A 17,670-nucleotide genomic window follows, 5' to 3' on the forward strand; every position below is an offset into this window, starting at 1 on the left:
ATCCTCTGCCTTCCCTCTGCCAGATCTCACCCATCAGGTTTGGGCTGTCAGAAATAAAGCCAAAAACACCCTGGGGGTGTGCAGCACACCCAGCCCCCTGAGAACACTGGTGTGTGGTGCAGAAAAAAAAATAAATACATAGGGGTTCCAGCTTTGTATTTCACTTCTTATTGAGTTAGGACAAGGGGAAAGGGTTTCCAGCTCTGAGAGGAGGGATGGAGAGGAGATCTGGGGTTGGAATCACTCAGGATGGGCAAATCCATCTAAAGAAACTTGGCCAAGCATTTGCAGCTGAAATTTTCCCCTTTTTTTTGGTTTGTTTGTTTGCCCATTTTGGTTTTGTTTGTTGGTTTAGGTTTTGCTTGTTTTTTATTTTTGATTTGGGTTTTTTTTTGGCTGCCTGGTTGGTTTTGGCTTGGTTTGGTTTGGTTAGATTTGGGGTTTTTTACTTTAATTCACCCAGCAGGGGACTCAGATAAGAAGGCAATAAAAGCCACACTTATTTCTGCACAAATAGCAGATTTGCATTTAAAAAAGGGGTAAAAGCTGTGCTGTGAGCAGGTGAAGTGATGCTGAGACATCAGCCCTGGGCCTCCCTGTACCACCTGAGGTTTGAGCATCCATCCCCTCTGCATCTGCAAAAGGTCACAGTGCCTGCACGTGGGCTTCCAGAAATTAATTAATTCTTCTGACACATTCAGACCCCCTCAGGATGAGCCACTCATGAGTCACTCAGATGAGGTTTTTAATACACAATTTTAAATTTTTACTGGAGAAACAAGAGCACCAGTGTAAAACAAGTTGCTAATGAGCTGCTCATACTGACCAGCAGGAATCCTGAGGGATGTGTGGGTTTGTGAGGTTCCTTCAAAGCAGTTCCAGCCCTTCCCTGGAGCCCAATCCTCTCCTGTGCAGGACTTCTTGTGTTTTTGTGGTTTTTGTACATGCCAAGGGCAGTTCATGACCTGGGACTTGAGCATCCCTGCATCTGCAGCACAAGAAAACTGCACAAGGCAGAGATCCCAGAATGGTTTGGGTTGGAAAGGACCCCAAAGCTGATCCAGTTCCATCCTTCATCCATGGTCAGGGACCCCTCCCCCAGCCCAGGGGGCTCCAAGCCCCATCCCAGGTGTCCATGAAAGCTTCCAGGGATGAGGCAACCATAATTAATGCTCCTTGACTTAATCAGCAAGGAATCATGGAAGGGTTTGGGTTGGAGGGGACCTTAAAGCTCCTCCAGTCCCACCTGGACAATCCAGGGACCCCTCCCCCAGCCCAGGGTGCTCCAAGCCCCATCCAACCTTGGGCACTGCCAGGGATGGGGCAGCCACAGCTTCTGGGGGCACCCTGGGCAAAGGATTTCTTCCTCATCTCCAACCTAGATCCCCCTCTTCAAGTTTTCAGCCATTTCCCTCTGGCTACAGAATGATTTGAGGATCCCCAGTACTGATATGATGTTTCCTTATCTCTATCAGGGGCCACACTCCCCAGCAAGCCTCCTATCTCCTGCCCACGCTGGGAAGCTTTGCTGAGATGCCCTCAGGCTGCTAAAAACACTCAACTTAATTCTTGTGTCCATCCCAGAGATACCTGGCAGCAGGAAACTGCCTTTAAAAAAACCCCAAAAACCAAAAAAAACCCAAAACCCCCCCCCAAAACCCCCTATTATTTATGGTGGGCTGCACGACCCTGTGGGTGCTTGAAAGCAAGAAGAAATTTTTTTTCCCAATTCGTGTAATCCTGCATTTTTGCATGCTAGACTTTTCAACATAAAGCACCTTCTTAAGGGGCAAAAGGACATTGTTTCTGCAAATATATATATTTGGAGGAAAATGATATGTTACTTTCTGTAGGAAAATAAGCTTTTAGAGCTGCTGCCCTAAATGGTGCTCTGAACCCACATTTTGAATAGGGAGAAGAAAAAGGAAAAGGAAAAGGAAAAGGAAAAGGAAAAGGAAAAGGAAAAGGAAAAGGAAAAGGAAAAGGAAAAGGAAAAGGAAAAGGAAAAGGAAAAGGAAAAGAAAAAGGAAAGGGAAAAGGAAAAGAAAAAGGAAAGGGAAAAGGAAAAGAAAAAGAAAAAGAAAAAGAAAAAGATAAAGAAAAAGAAAAAGAAAAAGAGAAAGAAAAAGAAAAAGAAAAAGAGAAAGAAAAAGAGAGAAAAAGAAAAAGAGAAAGAAAAAGAAAAAGAGAAAGAAAAAGAGAAAGAAAAAGAAAAAGAAAAAGAAAAAGAAAAAGAAAAAGAAAAAGAAAAAGAAAAAGAAAAAGAAAAAGAAAAAGAAAAAGAAAAAGAAAAAGAAAAAGAGAAAGAAAAAGAAAAAGAGAAAGATAAAAAAGAAAAAAGGAAAGGAAAGGAAAGGAAAGGAAAGGAAAGGAAAGGAAAGGAAAGGAAAGGAAAGGAAAGGAAAGGAAAGGAAAGGAAAGGAAAGGAAAGGAAAGGAAAGGAAAGGAAAGGAAAGGAAAGGAAAGGAAAGGAAAGGAAAGGAAAGGAAAAAGGAAAAAAAAAAAGAGTCTAAAACAAAGCAGAAAAAAGTAATTTCATTAATGGTCTTAAATTTACAGGTTTTGGAGAGGCAAATAAGAACCAGAGATGGTGCTGCAGCAGAAACTAATTTTGCTGTGCAAAGTCTGGACTATAAATTTATCCAGAGTCTTGGAGACCTGCGTGGGAGGGTGGCCAGGTAAGTGGTGACCCTGATCCCCATCCCTGGTGCTCATGCTGTGCACAGAGTGGGCATGGATGTGCTTTGCACTCATCTTACATCCTCATTTTAGAGCCAGATCTCTGCTTCACACTCAGAACAATAATCAAGCCTGGGAAAAATAACTATATTGACCTTATTCTTCAGCACACACTTGATATTTTGGAGAATTTTTTTTCTCCTCCAGTCTGGTCAGGGCTCTTCCGAGGAGGTTGTTTTCCCTGCTTAAACTTCCCTCTTTTTCACTAAAGTTTCTGCCTCCTCCCTGAGGAAGTAGGTCATGCTGAGCAAGTTTGAAAGAGATCAAAAGTTTTTGTCAGTGGAAGTGGTTGCAGAGAGGTAACAGAGGTTCTGTGGAGCACTTGGTAACACAATGTCAGGGTTAAATGAAAAAAAAAAAAAGAAAGTGCTGTGTAATACCAAGAGAGCACAAGGGTTAAGAACTGTGGGGACTGGTAATCCAGAAGAGACAATAATAATAATAATTATGGAAGCAATCTCCCTGACCTGATGTGTTTACAATCTTATGGGGTTTTGTTGTTTTGGGTTTTTTAACTCCAGAAGGGCAGCTGTGTGTGTTTCATCTAAAACCCTGCTGTTGACATTTGTGGGTAAGACAACAGAAAAATGGGCCAAGGGAGGGCAAGGTGGTATCTGAGAATAACCAGGAATATTGGCAATGTGGGTTGATAGGATATAAATGTATTTTATAATCCCAACAAGAGGCTGTTCCACCACCAAGTGCCCTCTGAGAAGTTTGGGGAGGTGAAGAACTGACCATGAGCTCTTGGAGTGGGGTCTTGGGCAAGAGAAGCAGAGGAGCAATAACCTGGGAGGTTCTTGTAGCCCCTTGGAGGGCAAAGAGGTGGGTACCACCCAGCCCAGAGTCCCCTTTCTGAAATTAACAATTTGGTGTAAAAGAAGAGCCAGGAATGTGAAGGTGGGATGAGGAAAAATTCTGGCTGGGGGAAGGAGAGATCTATGTGTAGTTTATATTTAAAAAATCACATTAAATCAAAAGATGTCTTCATTTCTGTGTATAACTACCAGGGGGGAAAGGAAAAAAAAATAAAATAAAAATCACAGGGCACAGCAGGACTCCAGACTGCTGCAAAGAGACCCAGGAATCCAAAATGAGAAGCTGAAGCCAACACATTCAAAGTTGGCAGGAAAAAGATTTTTTATATATATATATATATATATATATATATATATGTATAGAAGTTTTGGCTGTTTAGCAGGAAGTGAATCTACAAGAAGAGGCTCCTGATGTTTTCCAGCCTAGGTCTGTGCTTTTAGCAAAGCCACAGCATTGGATGGGTGAAGTGTCCTGCTCCTCTTTCCCCTCTGCCATCCTTCCCTGGGGTCCCTCCCCACCCTCTCCGGTGGAACATGGGGCCTCTAGGAGAGGAAGCAAAAACACTTGGGGGGAAACAAGAAAATCCAGAGAACAGTGGGGAAAAAATGACCAGTTCACTTCAACTTGGTTGAAGAAAACCAAAATCAACCAGAAGAAAAACAAGGTCAAGCACTGACTGAGGCCAGCAGCAGTTCAATGAGATCCATCTTCCTCTCCCTTCCTTGCCCATTGTTTGGGTGCAGTGGTTGGCCCAGGAGTAGAGGAGAGAATCCCAAAGCACACACACACACACACATAATTGCACATAAAAGATATTGTGATAACACCAAACTCATCATCTGATGATGAATTCATCACCTGATGACTTTGGTCCTATCCCAACCTGGATGGAATGGAGAGATGGGATTGTGCAGACCTCATGGAGCTCAACAAAGCCAAGTGCAAGGTCCTGCCCATAGGTCAGGGGAATCCACAGCACAGATGGAGACTGGGCAGAGAAGGAATCATAAAATCTTCAGGGTTGGAAGGGACCTTGGAGATCATCCCATTCCTATCCCCCTGCCATGGACAGGAAAACCTCCCAAAAGACCAGGTTGCTGAGAGCCCCATCCCAACTGGACTTGAATACTTCCAGGGATGGAGAATGTCTGTAGAGATCCCTGAGGAGCAGGAGCTGGGGGTGTTGGGTGAGGAGAAGCTGAGCAGGAGCCATCAAACCCCCCCTGTCCTGTGCTGCATCCCCAGAGTGATCCCAGCAGGGCCAGGGAGGGGATTGTCCCCTCTGCTCTGCTCTGGGGAGACCCCCCTGGGGTAAAGCTGTGTCCAGCTCTGGGGTCCCCATCAGCAGAAGGAGAGGGAGCTGTTGGAGCCAGTGCAGAGGAGGCCCTGGAGCTGCTGGGAGGGCTGGAGCAGCTCTGCTCTGGAGCCAGGCTGAGAGAGTTGGGGGTGTTGAGGCTGGAGAAGAGAAGGAGAAGGGAGAAGGGAGAAGGGAGAAGGAGAAGGAGAAGGAGAAGGAGAAGGAGAAGGAGAAGGAGAAGGAGAAGGAGAAGGAGAAGGAGAAAGGAGAAGGAGAAGGAGAAGGAGAAGGAGGAGAAGGAGAAGGAGAAGGAGAAGGAGAAGGAGAAGGAGAAGGAGAAGGAGAGAAGGAGAAGGAGAAGGAGAGAAGGAGAAGGAGAGGGAGAGAAGGAGAAGGAGAAGGAGAAGGAGGAGAAGGAGAAGGAGAAAGAGAAAGAGAAAGAGAAAGAGAAAGAGAAAGAGAAAGAGAAAGAGAAGGAGAAAGAGAAAGAGAAAGAGAAAGAGAAGGAGAAGGAGAAGGGAGAAGGGAGAAGGAGGAAGAGGAGAAGGAGGAAGAGGAGAAGAAGGAGGAAGAGGAGGAGGAGGAGGAGGAAGAGAAGGGAGAAGGAGAAAGAGAAGGAGGAAGAGGAGAAGGAGGAGGAGGAGGAGGAGGAGGTAGAAGGAGAAAGAGAAGGAGGAGGAGGAGGGAGAAGGAGAAAGAGAAGGAGAAGAGACATAAAGAGAGAAGAAAGTTCTTGGGAGACCTTGGAGCACCTTCCAGGTCCTGAAGGGGCTCCAGGAAAGCTGGGGAGGGACTTGGGACAAGGGCCTGGAGGGATGGGATGAGGGGGAAGGGTTTGGAGCTGCAAGAGGGGAGACTCAAGGAGTTTTATCCTGGGACTTGATGGTCTATAAGGCCCTTTCCAACCCAGCCATTCTGTAACTGTGGTGGGAGGGAGTCAGGTCCTTAGATCCAGTTAGGTTTTTTTTTTAAGGACTGGAAAGAGGGAGCTGCAGGTTTCCACCAACCATCCTGGCTCTAGCAGGGTGCCCACAGCTGGAATGTGTTGAGGTTTTCTGCCAATGGTTCCCAGTTAGTGGCATCCTCAGAGCATCACTGTGTGAGTCAGTGGTCACCACCAGCACTTTCTTGTTTTCCCTTGAGGTTTCCCTCTGGAAATGCCAATCCCTGACTGTCCCCAGCCTCCTGGCTGAGGATGGAGACAGAGCCACTGCAGTGATGCTCAGGATTTTGATTTTTCACATCTACACCCCCACCCTGACATGCACCTCTTCACATCTCCTACATTTATTGTACTAATACAAATCCTCCAAACCCAGACTTACAGGGACAGTTTTCCTCTTGGATTGCAGCTTTGCCTTTACCCAAGGCTATTTGGGATGAAATGAACCTGAAATGGAGCCACTGCTCTTCTTCACAGCAGATGATTCATCCCCCTCCTGTATTCTGCTGTGTTAAGAATTAATGTGGATTGGATCTTGTCATTCAAATGGATTCTTTTGCTCCATCTTCCCCCACAAAAACAACTTGTGGAGAACCCTTGACAGCTACTGAAGTATTTGTCCATTAAATCTTTTACTTTATGACTACAGTTCTACATGTGGTAATATTTATGTGTCAAATAGATCTTCAAAAAAAAAAAAAAAACAACAAGCCAAAGCAATAAAAAAACAAAACAGCCCTCAGCATCTCAGCTTTAGTGGCATTATTGTTAACTACTCATTTTATTTGTATCCTCAATAACGAATTCCTTCTGGTGTGGAATTATGTATTACAGTGATAAGAACTAAATAATCAACTGTAAAAAAAAAACAACAAAACAAAACAAAACAAAACAAACCACACTTCTGATAAATATGAAACCATTCTCTTCAGCCTGCCCAACAAAAGAATAATTGAATGCACAAATGAGTAAACAAGGGGCTTCTTTACACACTTAGGTCATGATTATTTTTCTCTTGGACTGCTGTGCTGCTCAGAGAAAAAGTCCAACTGGACAAAAAAATCCCTGGTGTGTACCTGGGGATCCCTTTGACCCTTCAGAAAGTGCAGCACAACACCAGGTCCCATGGAAACTCTTCCTTCCCTGGCTTTGGAGGGTGAAGCTCCTTGAGGTACCAATATCCCACCCTCTTCTGAAAAGCTGGCCTGTACCCACCAGAGGCTTTTATTTCTTTCCAGCTTGTAATTTATAGGCTAATCCCATAGGAGCATCCATAAACCCACCAGGAAACCATCACCTCCCCCTGAGCTGCTGAGCCCCCCCCCTTATATCAGACAATAAATCACAGCAAGACCTGAGCAAGCCCCAGGTGTCCCCCAGGCTCTTGGGGACACAACCTGCCCAGTGGCATTAATGCATTTAATTACTGTGCACACAGCAAGGAGGTTGGGAGTGGGGAGGGCAAGTCCTGAGCAGAACCAGAGGGGTGAGTGGGGGTCAGCAGAGCTGAGGGGATGGGCAGAGATGGACACACAGGGATGCTCTAACCCCCCTGCCAGTCTGGCTGGGGGGGTTGTTGCATCCTGGTGACAATGTCTCTGCTGGAAGAGGCAGCTGGAGTGTGGGAACAGCCACTCATCAGCCTTGCACCCCAGCTGCAGACCCCAAAACACCCCATATCCAGGCATAAAAATCCCCTGGATCCCCCATGATGCTGCTGATCCACACAGGGACCCCCCCATCCCCTGGGGCAGGGTCTCACCCCCCTTCCCAGCTCCTGTCTTGTTTTCAGGTTTGGAGACTGAAGCTCTGATGGCAGCAAACACTGGAACATCCATTTCTCTCCATTTTTTTTTTCCGTTTTCTGAAAGTGTTGAAGGTTGGATGGGGCTTGGAGCCCCCTGGGCTGGGGAAGGGGTCCCTGGATTGTCCAGGTGGGACTGGAGGAGCTTTAAGGTCCCCTCCAACCCAAACCCTTCCATGATTCCTTGCTGATTAAGTCAAGGAGCATTAATTATGGTTGCCTCATCCCTGGAAGCTTTCATGGACACCTGGGATGGGTCTTGGAGCCCCCTGGGCTGGGGGAGGGATCCCTGACTGTGGCAGGGGGGCTGGGACTGGATGAGCTTTGAGGTCCCTTCCAACCCAAACCAGTCTGGGATTGTGGCATTCCATTGGATTAAAAAGAATATTTAAATTTCTATGTAATTTTAATAATAAGATGTGTTTTATATTTATACACATATATGGACTCTACCCATGGGAATTGTACACATGTTGAAGACAGAAGCTGGGACAGCCCAATCATTCTGCCTGGGAAGAAAATCTGAATGTTAATCAGTCCCTGGGCTCTCTGCTTAATGCCTCCTCCTTCCAATTCTTCATTTTTCCTCTTTTAATTGTGGCAGGCTACTTTGCTGGATGCCACTGGGAGAGTTCAAGCAGCACCCCCCAAGTGCTCCTTGCACAACACCGGGGGGGGTTTAGCTCTGCAAGGACATTTTTTGGGGTCCCACCAGGGCAGACTGGGTGTCCGTGTCTCCAGCATCCCCATGGGCATCCAAAACCTGCACAGGACACCCCACTGGCACTTCAGATTCCATCTGATTTATTGACATGGGCTGGTGGGAATGGCTGGGATGACTGAGGCCAGCAGGGCAGGTATTTCCCACTCTCCAGAGTTGGGTTTGATGTGTTCCAGCTACCCCCCAGCAATCAATAATGATCAATTATCTCTGGTGTGTCTGCAGGTGTGAGGCCAGCATGGCCAAGCTGTCAGCAGACATCAGCACCACCAAGCACGAGGCACAGAAGACTGACAAACAGATTTATGGCCTTCACTCTGCCCTCAAGAGCTGTGCCACTGAGTTTGAGAAGAAGGTGAGTGGAGAAGCCACCAGTGAAACACCTGGGGACTGGTGACTGCTCATATCTGTCTGTCTGTCTATCTAATTATCTATTTATCTCTCTCTTTCTAATTATCTATCTATCTATCTATCTATCTATCTATTTATCATTTATCTAACTACTCATCAATCTAATTATCTATCTATCTAATTATCTATCTATCTAATTATTGACCTAATTATTGATCTATCTAATTATCTATCAATCTTCCTAATTATCTATTTATCATCTATCTATCTAATTATTGATCTGTCTAATTATTGATCTATCTATCTATCTATCTATCTAATTATCTACTTATCTATAATCTACCTAATTACCTATCTATCTAATTATCTATTTATCTCTTTCTAATTATCTATCTACCTATTTATCTATCTATTTATCTATCTAACTATTCATCTATCTAATTATCTATCTAATTATCTATCTATCTTTCTAATTATTGATCTAATTATTGATCTGTCTATCTAATTATCTATCAATCTACCTAATTATCTATTTATCATCTATCTATCTATATATCTATCTATCTAATTATTGATCTGTCTAATTATTGATCTATCTATCTAATTATCTAATTATCTATCTATCTATCTATCTCATTATTGATCTATCTATCTATCTAATTATCTATCAATCTACCTAATTATCTATTTATCCATCTATCTATTTATCTATCTACCTACCTAATTATTTATCTCTCTGTCATCTCTCTCTCTCTCTCTCTATCTCTTCCTCTCCTAACTGATGACCACTTTCCAAGGCTGACATTGTATTTCTACACTACATCACGATTTTTAATTAAACAAACAAACAAAAAAAGGTTTTCCCATGACACCATGGAACACAGTGCTGTTCCTGATGGAGACAAGGTGATATCATACAAGTATTTCAGGAGCTGGGGATCCTCAAATCATTGTGTAGCCAGAGGACAGAGGCAAATGGTTGAAAACTTAAAGAGGGGAGATTGAGGTTAGATATTAGGAAGAAATTCTTTGGGGTGAGGGTGCTGAGCCCCCGGGTGCCCAGGTTGCCCCCAGAAGCTGTGGCTGCCCCATCCCTGGCAGTGCCCAAGGTTGGATGGGGCTTGGAGCCCCCTGGGCTGGGGGAGGGGTCCCTGGATTGTCCCCTTGGGACTGGAGGAGCTTTAAGGTCCCCTCCAACCCAAACCCTTCCATGATTCCTTGCTGATTAAGTCAAGGAGCATTAATTATGGTTGCCTCATCCCTAGAAGCTTTCATGGACACCTGGGATGGGGCTTGGAGCCCCCTGGGCTGGGGGAGGGGTCCCTGACCATGGGGTGTTACTGGGTGGGCTTTAGGGTCCTTCCCAACCCAACCCAGTCTGGGATTCCATGATTTGGAATGATTTGATGCCTGAAGCACTAAAGTGGCACCTGGGGGACCTGGTTCAAAGCATCCACATCCCCTGCTGCACCTGGGCTGAGGTCCTTGTCCCTCCTCCTGAGCATCCCTGGCTCTCCGGGTTTCTCCACAGCTTCTGGGGGAAACCTGGGGCTCAGCACCCTCAAATTAAAGAATTTCTCACCCAGATCTCCCCTTCCAGATGGAAACATTTTCCTCCTTGTCCCACCCCTCACAAAAATTCCTTCTTCAGTTCCTCTCCTCCCTTTGCTTTTCTTGGGGTCTCCTCAGTGGTTTAGAGCCTCAGTGACTTTGAGTTTTCAGTCTTTACTGGATGAAATTAATTACTTCTGAGGAAATTACCTTTTTTTTTCTTTTTTTTTTTCCTTTTTTTCCCTTTTTTTTCTTTTTTTTTTTTTTTTTTTTTTTTTTTGTGTGTGTGTGTGTGTGTAGCTGTACTTTGATACCATCTGTTTTGAATAATATTTATTTTTTTTTTTTTCATAATTCCTGTGCTTGCAGCCCTAATGGAAATTTACAGCTAATTGTGGCTGATAAAGGCTTTTTCTGCTGAATTCCCATCAGGTATTGCAGCTCTTAGGCAAGATAGAGACTTCCAACTCTGACCAGAGCTCGAATTTAAAGACAGTTCAGGGAGATCAACACCACGAAATGCAGCTCCTGGATTTCAAGTGGGTGATGGGCTTGATGTTGTTTTGTGGGTTTTGGTTTGGTTTTTTTTTTTATTTTGATAATTCTCTTGGAATCCTTCAGTGTGATGAGCAGTGAAACAGCAAAACAAACCCATTAATTAAGTAGCATCCAATCAAAACACAAAGAGAATGCTGGGGAAGATCCGTGCCACAGAATGATGAAAATACAGAATGAAAGCAGAATTTCCCTGCAAGTCTGATTGGTAAAGTCAGACTCCAAATTCCACCCCGAGAGAGGAGGGGTACAAAGCCAATTAAACTTCTGTATTGCAGAGAGGCACCAGAAACAAAGAAACAATTTACCATCATAATTAAGGCTAATTGGTGACATGCCCAGTGTGCAGAACAAGATATTTTCCTTATGCACTTACATGGGGAAAGGAGGGTACACCTTGCCCTCATCTCCCCACAGGTTTCTGACTTATTTCTGACTCAGGCAGTGTATTTTTATTTTTTTTATTTTTTTTTTTTTTTGTCCATTTCAGGGTATTTCAGATGTTGCAGGGTGCCCTGGTCACCTTGATGAGTTTCAGGGGGGAAGGATCTGGCACCCACATCCAGAACAAGACAAACCAGCCCAGCACTGAATAGCAGGGACAGTGCAAATAATTAAAAATCTAATTATGATAATCCCTTAATCAGGGTATTTCGAAGGCAGTGATTCCACTCCCTAAAATGAAGTATTTGAATAATGGTTTGTTTTAATTAAGATTTTTATCTGAGGTGTATTAAGAAGTAAAAATAGGCTGGGACTTTGAACTCAGGAGTGTTCTCATCAGGAGAACAGGAAAAGGAATTGGGATGTGTGGGGATGGAGCAGGAATGAATTAAAATGGGGAAAAGGGAAGGAGGAAAAGAGAGAAATGAACCATGGGGATCAAGACAATGTGGAAGGGACAAGAAATTAAACCAAAATAAGAGAGAAGATAAAAAAAAAAAAAAAAATGGAACAATGCCAGAAAAGAAAGTGGGAAACTGGGTTGGAGAAATAGTGGAGTTTCTCAGAATTTAATGAAACTTCACTAAAACTGTGACCAGAAAGAGGGAGCTGGTATGGGCACAAAATCCAAAATATTTACTGCACCCTGGGATGTTCAGTTCTTACCAAATTAAATTAAATTAAAATAAATTAAACCAACATTGCCCTCTGGGGAATGTTTGTCTCCTTCCCTGTGCTGTGTTCTGAGACGTAAGTCAGATTAATGTGTTTTTTTATAGAAAATGAGATAAAATTCTAACTTCTGGAACAGACTGGAGCTTTGCATAAAACCTGGCACATCCAAAGCATCCTCAGAGCCAGGGTTACCTCTCCCACCAACAGGAGCTGAGCTGGAAATCCCACTGTGAAACCACAGGCTGGAAACCCAGTTAATTTTTAGGTTTAAATATTTATTTCTTCCTCCTTTTCCTCCCTGGGGGAAAACAGGGGAGCAAAGTCCAGTGCCAGGTGCATGAGGTTCGGGTCTGAACCTGCCAGCAAGAAGGGCCCATGGGTTCTGTTCTCTGTGGTTAATTCACCTCTGCCCATCACAGCAGTGCTCCAAAAATTTGTTCTGGAGTCTTAAATAATGGGCACGAGGACTCTGTTGTCTGGCTCATGCGTGAAAATCTCCTGATTTTATATATATAAATATATATATATAAATATATATAGATATAGATATATATAGATATAGATATATATAGATATATAGATATAGATATAGATATATAGATATAGATATAGATATAGATATAGATATAGATATAGATATAGATATATATAGATATAGATATATAGATATAGATATACAATAGATATAGATATATATAGATATAGATATATAGATATAGATATACAATAGATATAGATATATAGATATAGATATAGATATAGATATAGATATAGATATAGATATAGATATAGATATAGATATAGATATAGATATAGATATAGATATAGATATAGATATAGATATAAAAATAGATATAGATATAAAAATAGATATAGATATATAGATATAGATATAGATATATAGATATAGATATACAATAGATATAGATATAGATATATAGATATAGATATACAATAGATATAGATATAGATATATAGATATAGATATACAATAGATATAGATACAGGTATAGTTATAGATATAGATATAAATATAGATATAAATATAGATATAGATATAGAAATAGATATAGATATATAGATATAGATATACAATAGATATAGATATAGATATAGGTATAGATATATAGATATAGATATAGATATAAAAATAGATATAGATATATAGTTATAGATATAGATATAGATATAGATAGATATATATGATATAGATACAGACATATAAACATTAAAATATAGATGTATAAATAGATAGGTATAGATATAGGTACAGATACACATATACATATGCACATGGATACAGTGTGATATAGATATGCACACATAAATAAATATAATAGAACAACCACGTAAGAGAGGTTTCAGTGTAGCATCACAATATAATTTAATTTTATCAGGAACAAAGATTGGTGCTCCTGGAATAAAACTCTGTGTGTGTGTGTGTGTTCCTATGTTCCTGGTAGGACTAGAAATGATAAACTCAGTCCTTCATGTTCTTATTCTTGAAAAAAAAAAAAAATCTAATTCCAGAGGTGCTAAAACGAGTAATAAAATGATAAAATGCCACTGTTTAACACTGCTGCTCCTGTGGAAGATGATGAGCAGGGGCTGTCTGGAGCAAACTGCTGCAACAAAACACTCACAGATTTTCCTATCAATAATGTTTTTATTTACCCCATTTCCAGTGACTGCTGGTGGTAATTATCACTTCATTCAAATCACTGTGTTAAACAAAAAAAAAACAGCATTTTCTCTCAGCCTCTGGAAAGGTGACATTAAATATTAGCTGCAGGCATTACCTGGCTATAAAATCCTGCTCCTCACCTGTGGGTTTTTATCCTGACTGAGAGCAAAACAGGTTTCAATGGGTTGCTGGTTGCATGCAGGCATGTGTCAGAAATTATTATAATTGTATTAAATTTTTCACGGCACTCCTGCAGTCAGGTCATATGCATAAGCATGAAAATTTACATATATACATATATATGGCTACAACCTGGACTTAGGTTCACACCTGGTCATGGTTCATGTTGTGAATTCCATCTTGCAGCATAACAAATCTGAACAGTGAGGTTCCCCTTAACTTGGAATTTGGAATTTTGCAGATTTCTGGGGGGTTTCTTTTGGTGGTGGTTTTTTTGTTGTTGTTGTTTTTTGTCTGGGATTTGGTTTTTGTTTGGGTTTTTTTTTTTTTTTTTTTTTTGGTTGGTTGATTTTGTTTTTTCTTTTTTCTAATTTTTTTTTTATTTATTTATTTATTTATTATTATTTTTATTTTCTTTTTTTTTTTTTTCATTTTCTTTTTTTTTCTTAAGTTAGAAACAATTTATTTTTTTTTTTTTTTACACTGGTGAACTTCATTTCCAGACCATTTTGTTGCTCTGCCCATCAGGACAATGTTCAGAAGGATGCTGCACCTTCCTCATCCCCTTCGAAGAGATTTAATTAAAATGGGAAACAAATTAACACTTCCCAGCCCTCAGATACTTCCCTAAAGTAGAACACTCCACAGACATCACATTTTATCACGCAGGTACAGCCTTCAGGATGATGCTGAATAAAATAACCAAGCTTGGGGCTTTCTGAGACAATTTAGTCAAGGCTTGGCTGTAACACATTTTGACCCTTAGTACTGCCACTGAAAATAAATAATCTTAATTTTAGGCTAAGAAGAGCTCTAAGTGACTTCAGGGACCACCTGCAGACTCATCAGAAGTGGACAGAAGCAGAGCTGGCACGGGCTAAAGAGGAGCAAGCCCAGCAGAGGCAGCAGCTGCTGGAGCTGGTGAAGGAGAGAGTGGTAAGGATTCAGGATGGGAATCCATGGAAATGGAGGGGGATGGGAGTGAGGAGCTCAGCTCATGTCACCTGGATTCCAGCAGGTACCAAATGACACAGGAAAAAAAAAAAAAAAAAAAAAAAAAAAATCCATGATTTAACAGAAAAGCAGGTGTATCAGTACAGGGTCAGAAAAATGATGAGTTACAAAAGTCTCACATAATAATATCTGGAAGTTATGGGGTTCAACCTCACAGCCAAACAACAGCAAAGAAAACAAAAGGGTCAGATCCTGGGCTTTGTCCACCAATGGGTTTTAAGTATCTCCAAAGATGGAGATCCCTCAATCTTCCAGGCATCCCAGGAAGTAAAGCCTTCCCCAGTTATCACAGCATCCCAGAATGGTTTGGGTTGGAAAGGACCTTAAAGCTCACCCAGTCCCAACCCCCTGCCATGGTCAGGGACCCCTCCCCCAGCCCAGGGTTCTCCAAGCCCCATCCCAGGTGTCCATGAAAGCTTCCAGGGATGAGGCAACCATAATTAATGCTCCTTGACTTAATCAGCAAGGAATCATGGAAGGGTTTGGGTTGGAGGGGACCTTAAAGCTCCTCCAGTCCCACCTGGACAATCCAGGGACCCCTCCCCCAGCCCAGGGGGCTCCAAGCCCCATCCAACCTTGGGCACTGCCAGGGATGGGGCAGCCACAGCTTCTGGGGGCACCCTGGGCAAAGGATTTCTTCCCCATGTCCAACCCCAATCTCCCCTCTCCCATTTTAACCCCTTTCCCCTTGTCCTCTCCCTACCCCCCCGTGTCCAAAGCCCTCCCCCAGCTTTCTTGGAGCCCCTTCAGATATGGAAAACCATCATAAATTCATAAATTCCTCTTCTCCAGGCTGATGGTTGTGTTTCACCCTCAACCCAACACTCAGTGCAGCCACAAAGATGTTTAAGATATTTTCAGTGTGCCAGTCCCCATCTCAAAGCTGCTGCTTGGATTCCCTTCCCCTGCTACAAAGATTTTGCCATTATTTTGCTGGAAAGTGAACCACAATACATGGCTACTCAGCCCTAAGGGAGGCTGCTGTGCCAAAAAAGTAAATAAATAAAAAAATAAAGTGTAGCAGGAGCTGAAGTTTTTGAAAGAGAAGAGAAGAGAGGAGAGGAGAGGAGAGGAGAGGAGAGGAGAGGAGAGGAGGAGGAGAGGAGAGGAGAGGAGAGGAGAGGAGAGGAGAGGAGAGGAGGAGAGGAGAGGAGAGGAGAGGAGAGGAGAGGAGAGGAGAGGAGAGGAGAGGAGAGGAGAGGAGAGGAGAGGAGAGGAGAGGAGAGGAGAGGAGAGGAGGAGAGAGAGAGGAGAGGAGAGGAGAGGAGAGGAGAGGAGAGGAGAGGAAAAGAAGAGAAGAGGAGAAGAGGAGAAGAGGAGAAGAGGAGAAGAGAAGAGGAGAAGAGGAGAAGAGGAGAAGAGATTCTGGGGAGACCTTAGAGCACCTTCCAGGTCCTGAAGGGGCTCCAGGAAAGCTGGGGAGGGACTTGGGACAAGGGCCTGGAGGGATGGGACCCTCCAAGGGGGAAGGGTTTGGAGCTGCAAGAGGGGAGATGGAGAGGAGAAATCCTTTGGGGGTGAGGGTGCTGAGCCCCTGGGTGCCCCCAGAAGCTGTGGCTGCCCCATCCCTGGCAGTGTTGAAGGTTGGATGGGGCTTGGAGCCCCCTGGTCTGGGGGGAGGGGTCCCTGACCATGGGGGTGGGACTGGGGGGGGCTTTCAGGTCCCTTCCAACCCAAAGCATCCTTTAGTTCTCTGATTCTATGTTCTTGGAGGAAGCACCACTCAGTCCCTGGGAGGTGAAGGACACAGAGCAGTTGGAGTTGGTCTCCATTCTGCACTTGCAGAGCTCCTGTCCCAGCTCAGCATCGCTCCTGGCAGTGCATCCCATGCCTCCTGCAACACCCCTGCTGCTGTCCCCTCACCAGCCATGAGGTCTGGCATGGGATGGGGATGCAGGGACTGATGGATCTGTCTCTGTGCTGGTGATGGAGCCGTGTTGGGAATGCGGAGCAGCAGCTTTGCCACCCCCAGAGCACCTCTGCACACCAACATCTGTGCACCCTGAGCAGGTTTCCATCACCCACTCAACTCCTCTTGGTTTGCAGACACCTTCCTTGGAGGGGCAGAACCAACACCTTCTGCCCACAGGACTCCCTTGGGTGGGAAGGGTTAAAGAAGGCTGGAGAATTCCCACCAGATCTGGAGGTGACCAAAGGACCTGGTGCAGCCTGAAGACAAAGAAAGGGTTGGACATCTGTGCTCCCAGCCTGCTGGTGCACAGTGTGACTGCAGATCCCTGGGTTTAAAATTAATTAATACACAAAATAATATTCAAAGCACTCTTTTTCTCTTTCTTTTTCTTTTTCTTTTAATCTTTCTTTTTTCTTCTTTCTCTTTCTCTTTCTCTTTCTTTCTCTTTCTTTCTCTTTCTCTTTTCCTTTTCCTTTTCCTTTTCCTCTTTCTTTTCCTTTTCCTCTTTCTTTTTCTTTTTCTTTTTCTCTTTCTTTTTCCTTTTCCTTTTCCTTTTCCTTTTCCTTTTCCTTTTCCTTTTCCTTTTCCTTTTCCTTTTCCTTTTCCTTTTCCTTTTCCTTTTCCTTTTCTTTTTTCTTTTTCTTTTTCTTTTTCTTTTTCTTTTTCTTTTTCTTTTCCTTTTCCTTTTTCTTTTTCTTTTTCCTTTTTCTTTTCTCTTTTCTCTTTTCTTTTTCTTTTCTTCTTTCTTTTTCTTTTTCTTTTTCTTTTTCTCTTTTCTTTTTTCTTTTTTCTTTTTCTTTTTCTCTTTCTTTTTCTCTTTCTTTTTCTTTTTCTTTTTCTTTTTCTTTTTCTTTTTCTTTTTCTTTTTCTTTTTTCTTTTTCTTTTTCTTTTTCTTTTTCTTTTTCTTTTTCTTTTCCTTTTTCTTTTCCTTTTCCTTTTTCTTCTTCTTTCTCTTTCTCCTTCTCTTTCTCCTTCTCTTA

At 42.8% G+C, this 17,670-nt stretch overlaps 1 protein-coding gene across 1 annotated transcript in view; it reads left to right on the plus strand.

Moving 5' to 3' along the window:
- Positions 1-17,670, plus strand: part of FAM81B (family with sequence similarity 81 member B) — a 30,233-nt gene that overhangs the window by 9,664 nt on the left and 2,899 nt on the right. Inside the window, exons 3-6 of the mRNA XM_071731686.1 lie at positions 2,560-2,678; positions 8,549-8,678; positions 10,658-10,764; positions 14,564-14,699. Coding sequence (XP_071587787.1) covers positions 2,560-2,678; positions 8,549-8,678; positions 10,658-10,764; positions 14,564-14,699 — 492 coding nt within the window. The remainder of the gene's footprint in view (positions 1-2,559; positions 2,679-8,548; positions 8,679-10,657; positions 10,765-14,563; positions 14,700-17,670) is intronic.

Source organism: Heliangelus exortis, chromosome Z (assembly GCF_036169615.1).
Source record: "Heliangelus exortis chromosome Z, bHelExo1.hap1, whole genome shotgun sequence".
In the NCBI taxonomy this organism is placed as follows: domain Eukaryota; kingdom Metazoa; phylum Chordata; class Aves; order Apodiformes; family Trochilidae; genus Heliangelus; species Heliangelus exortis.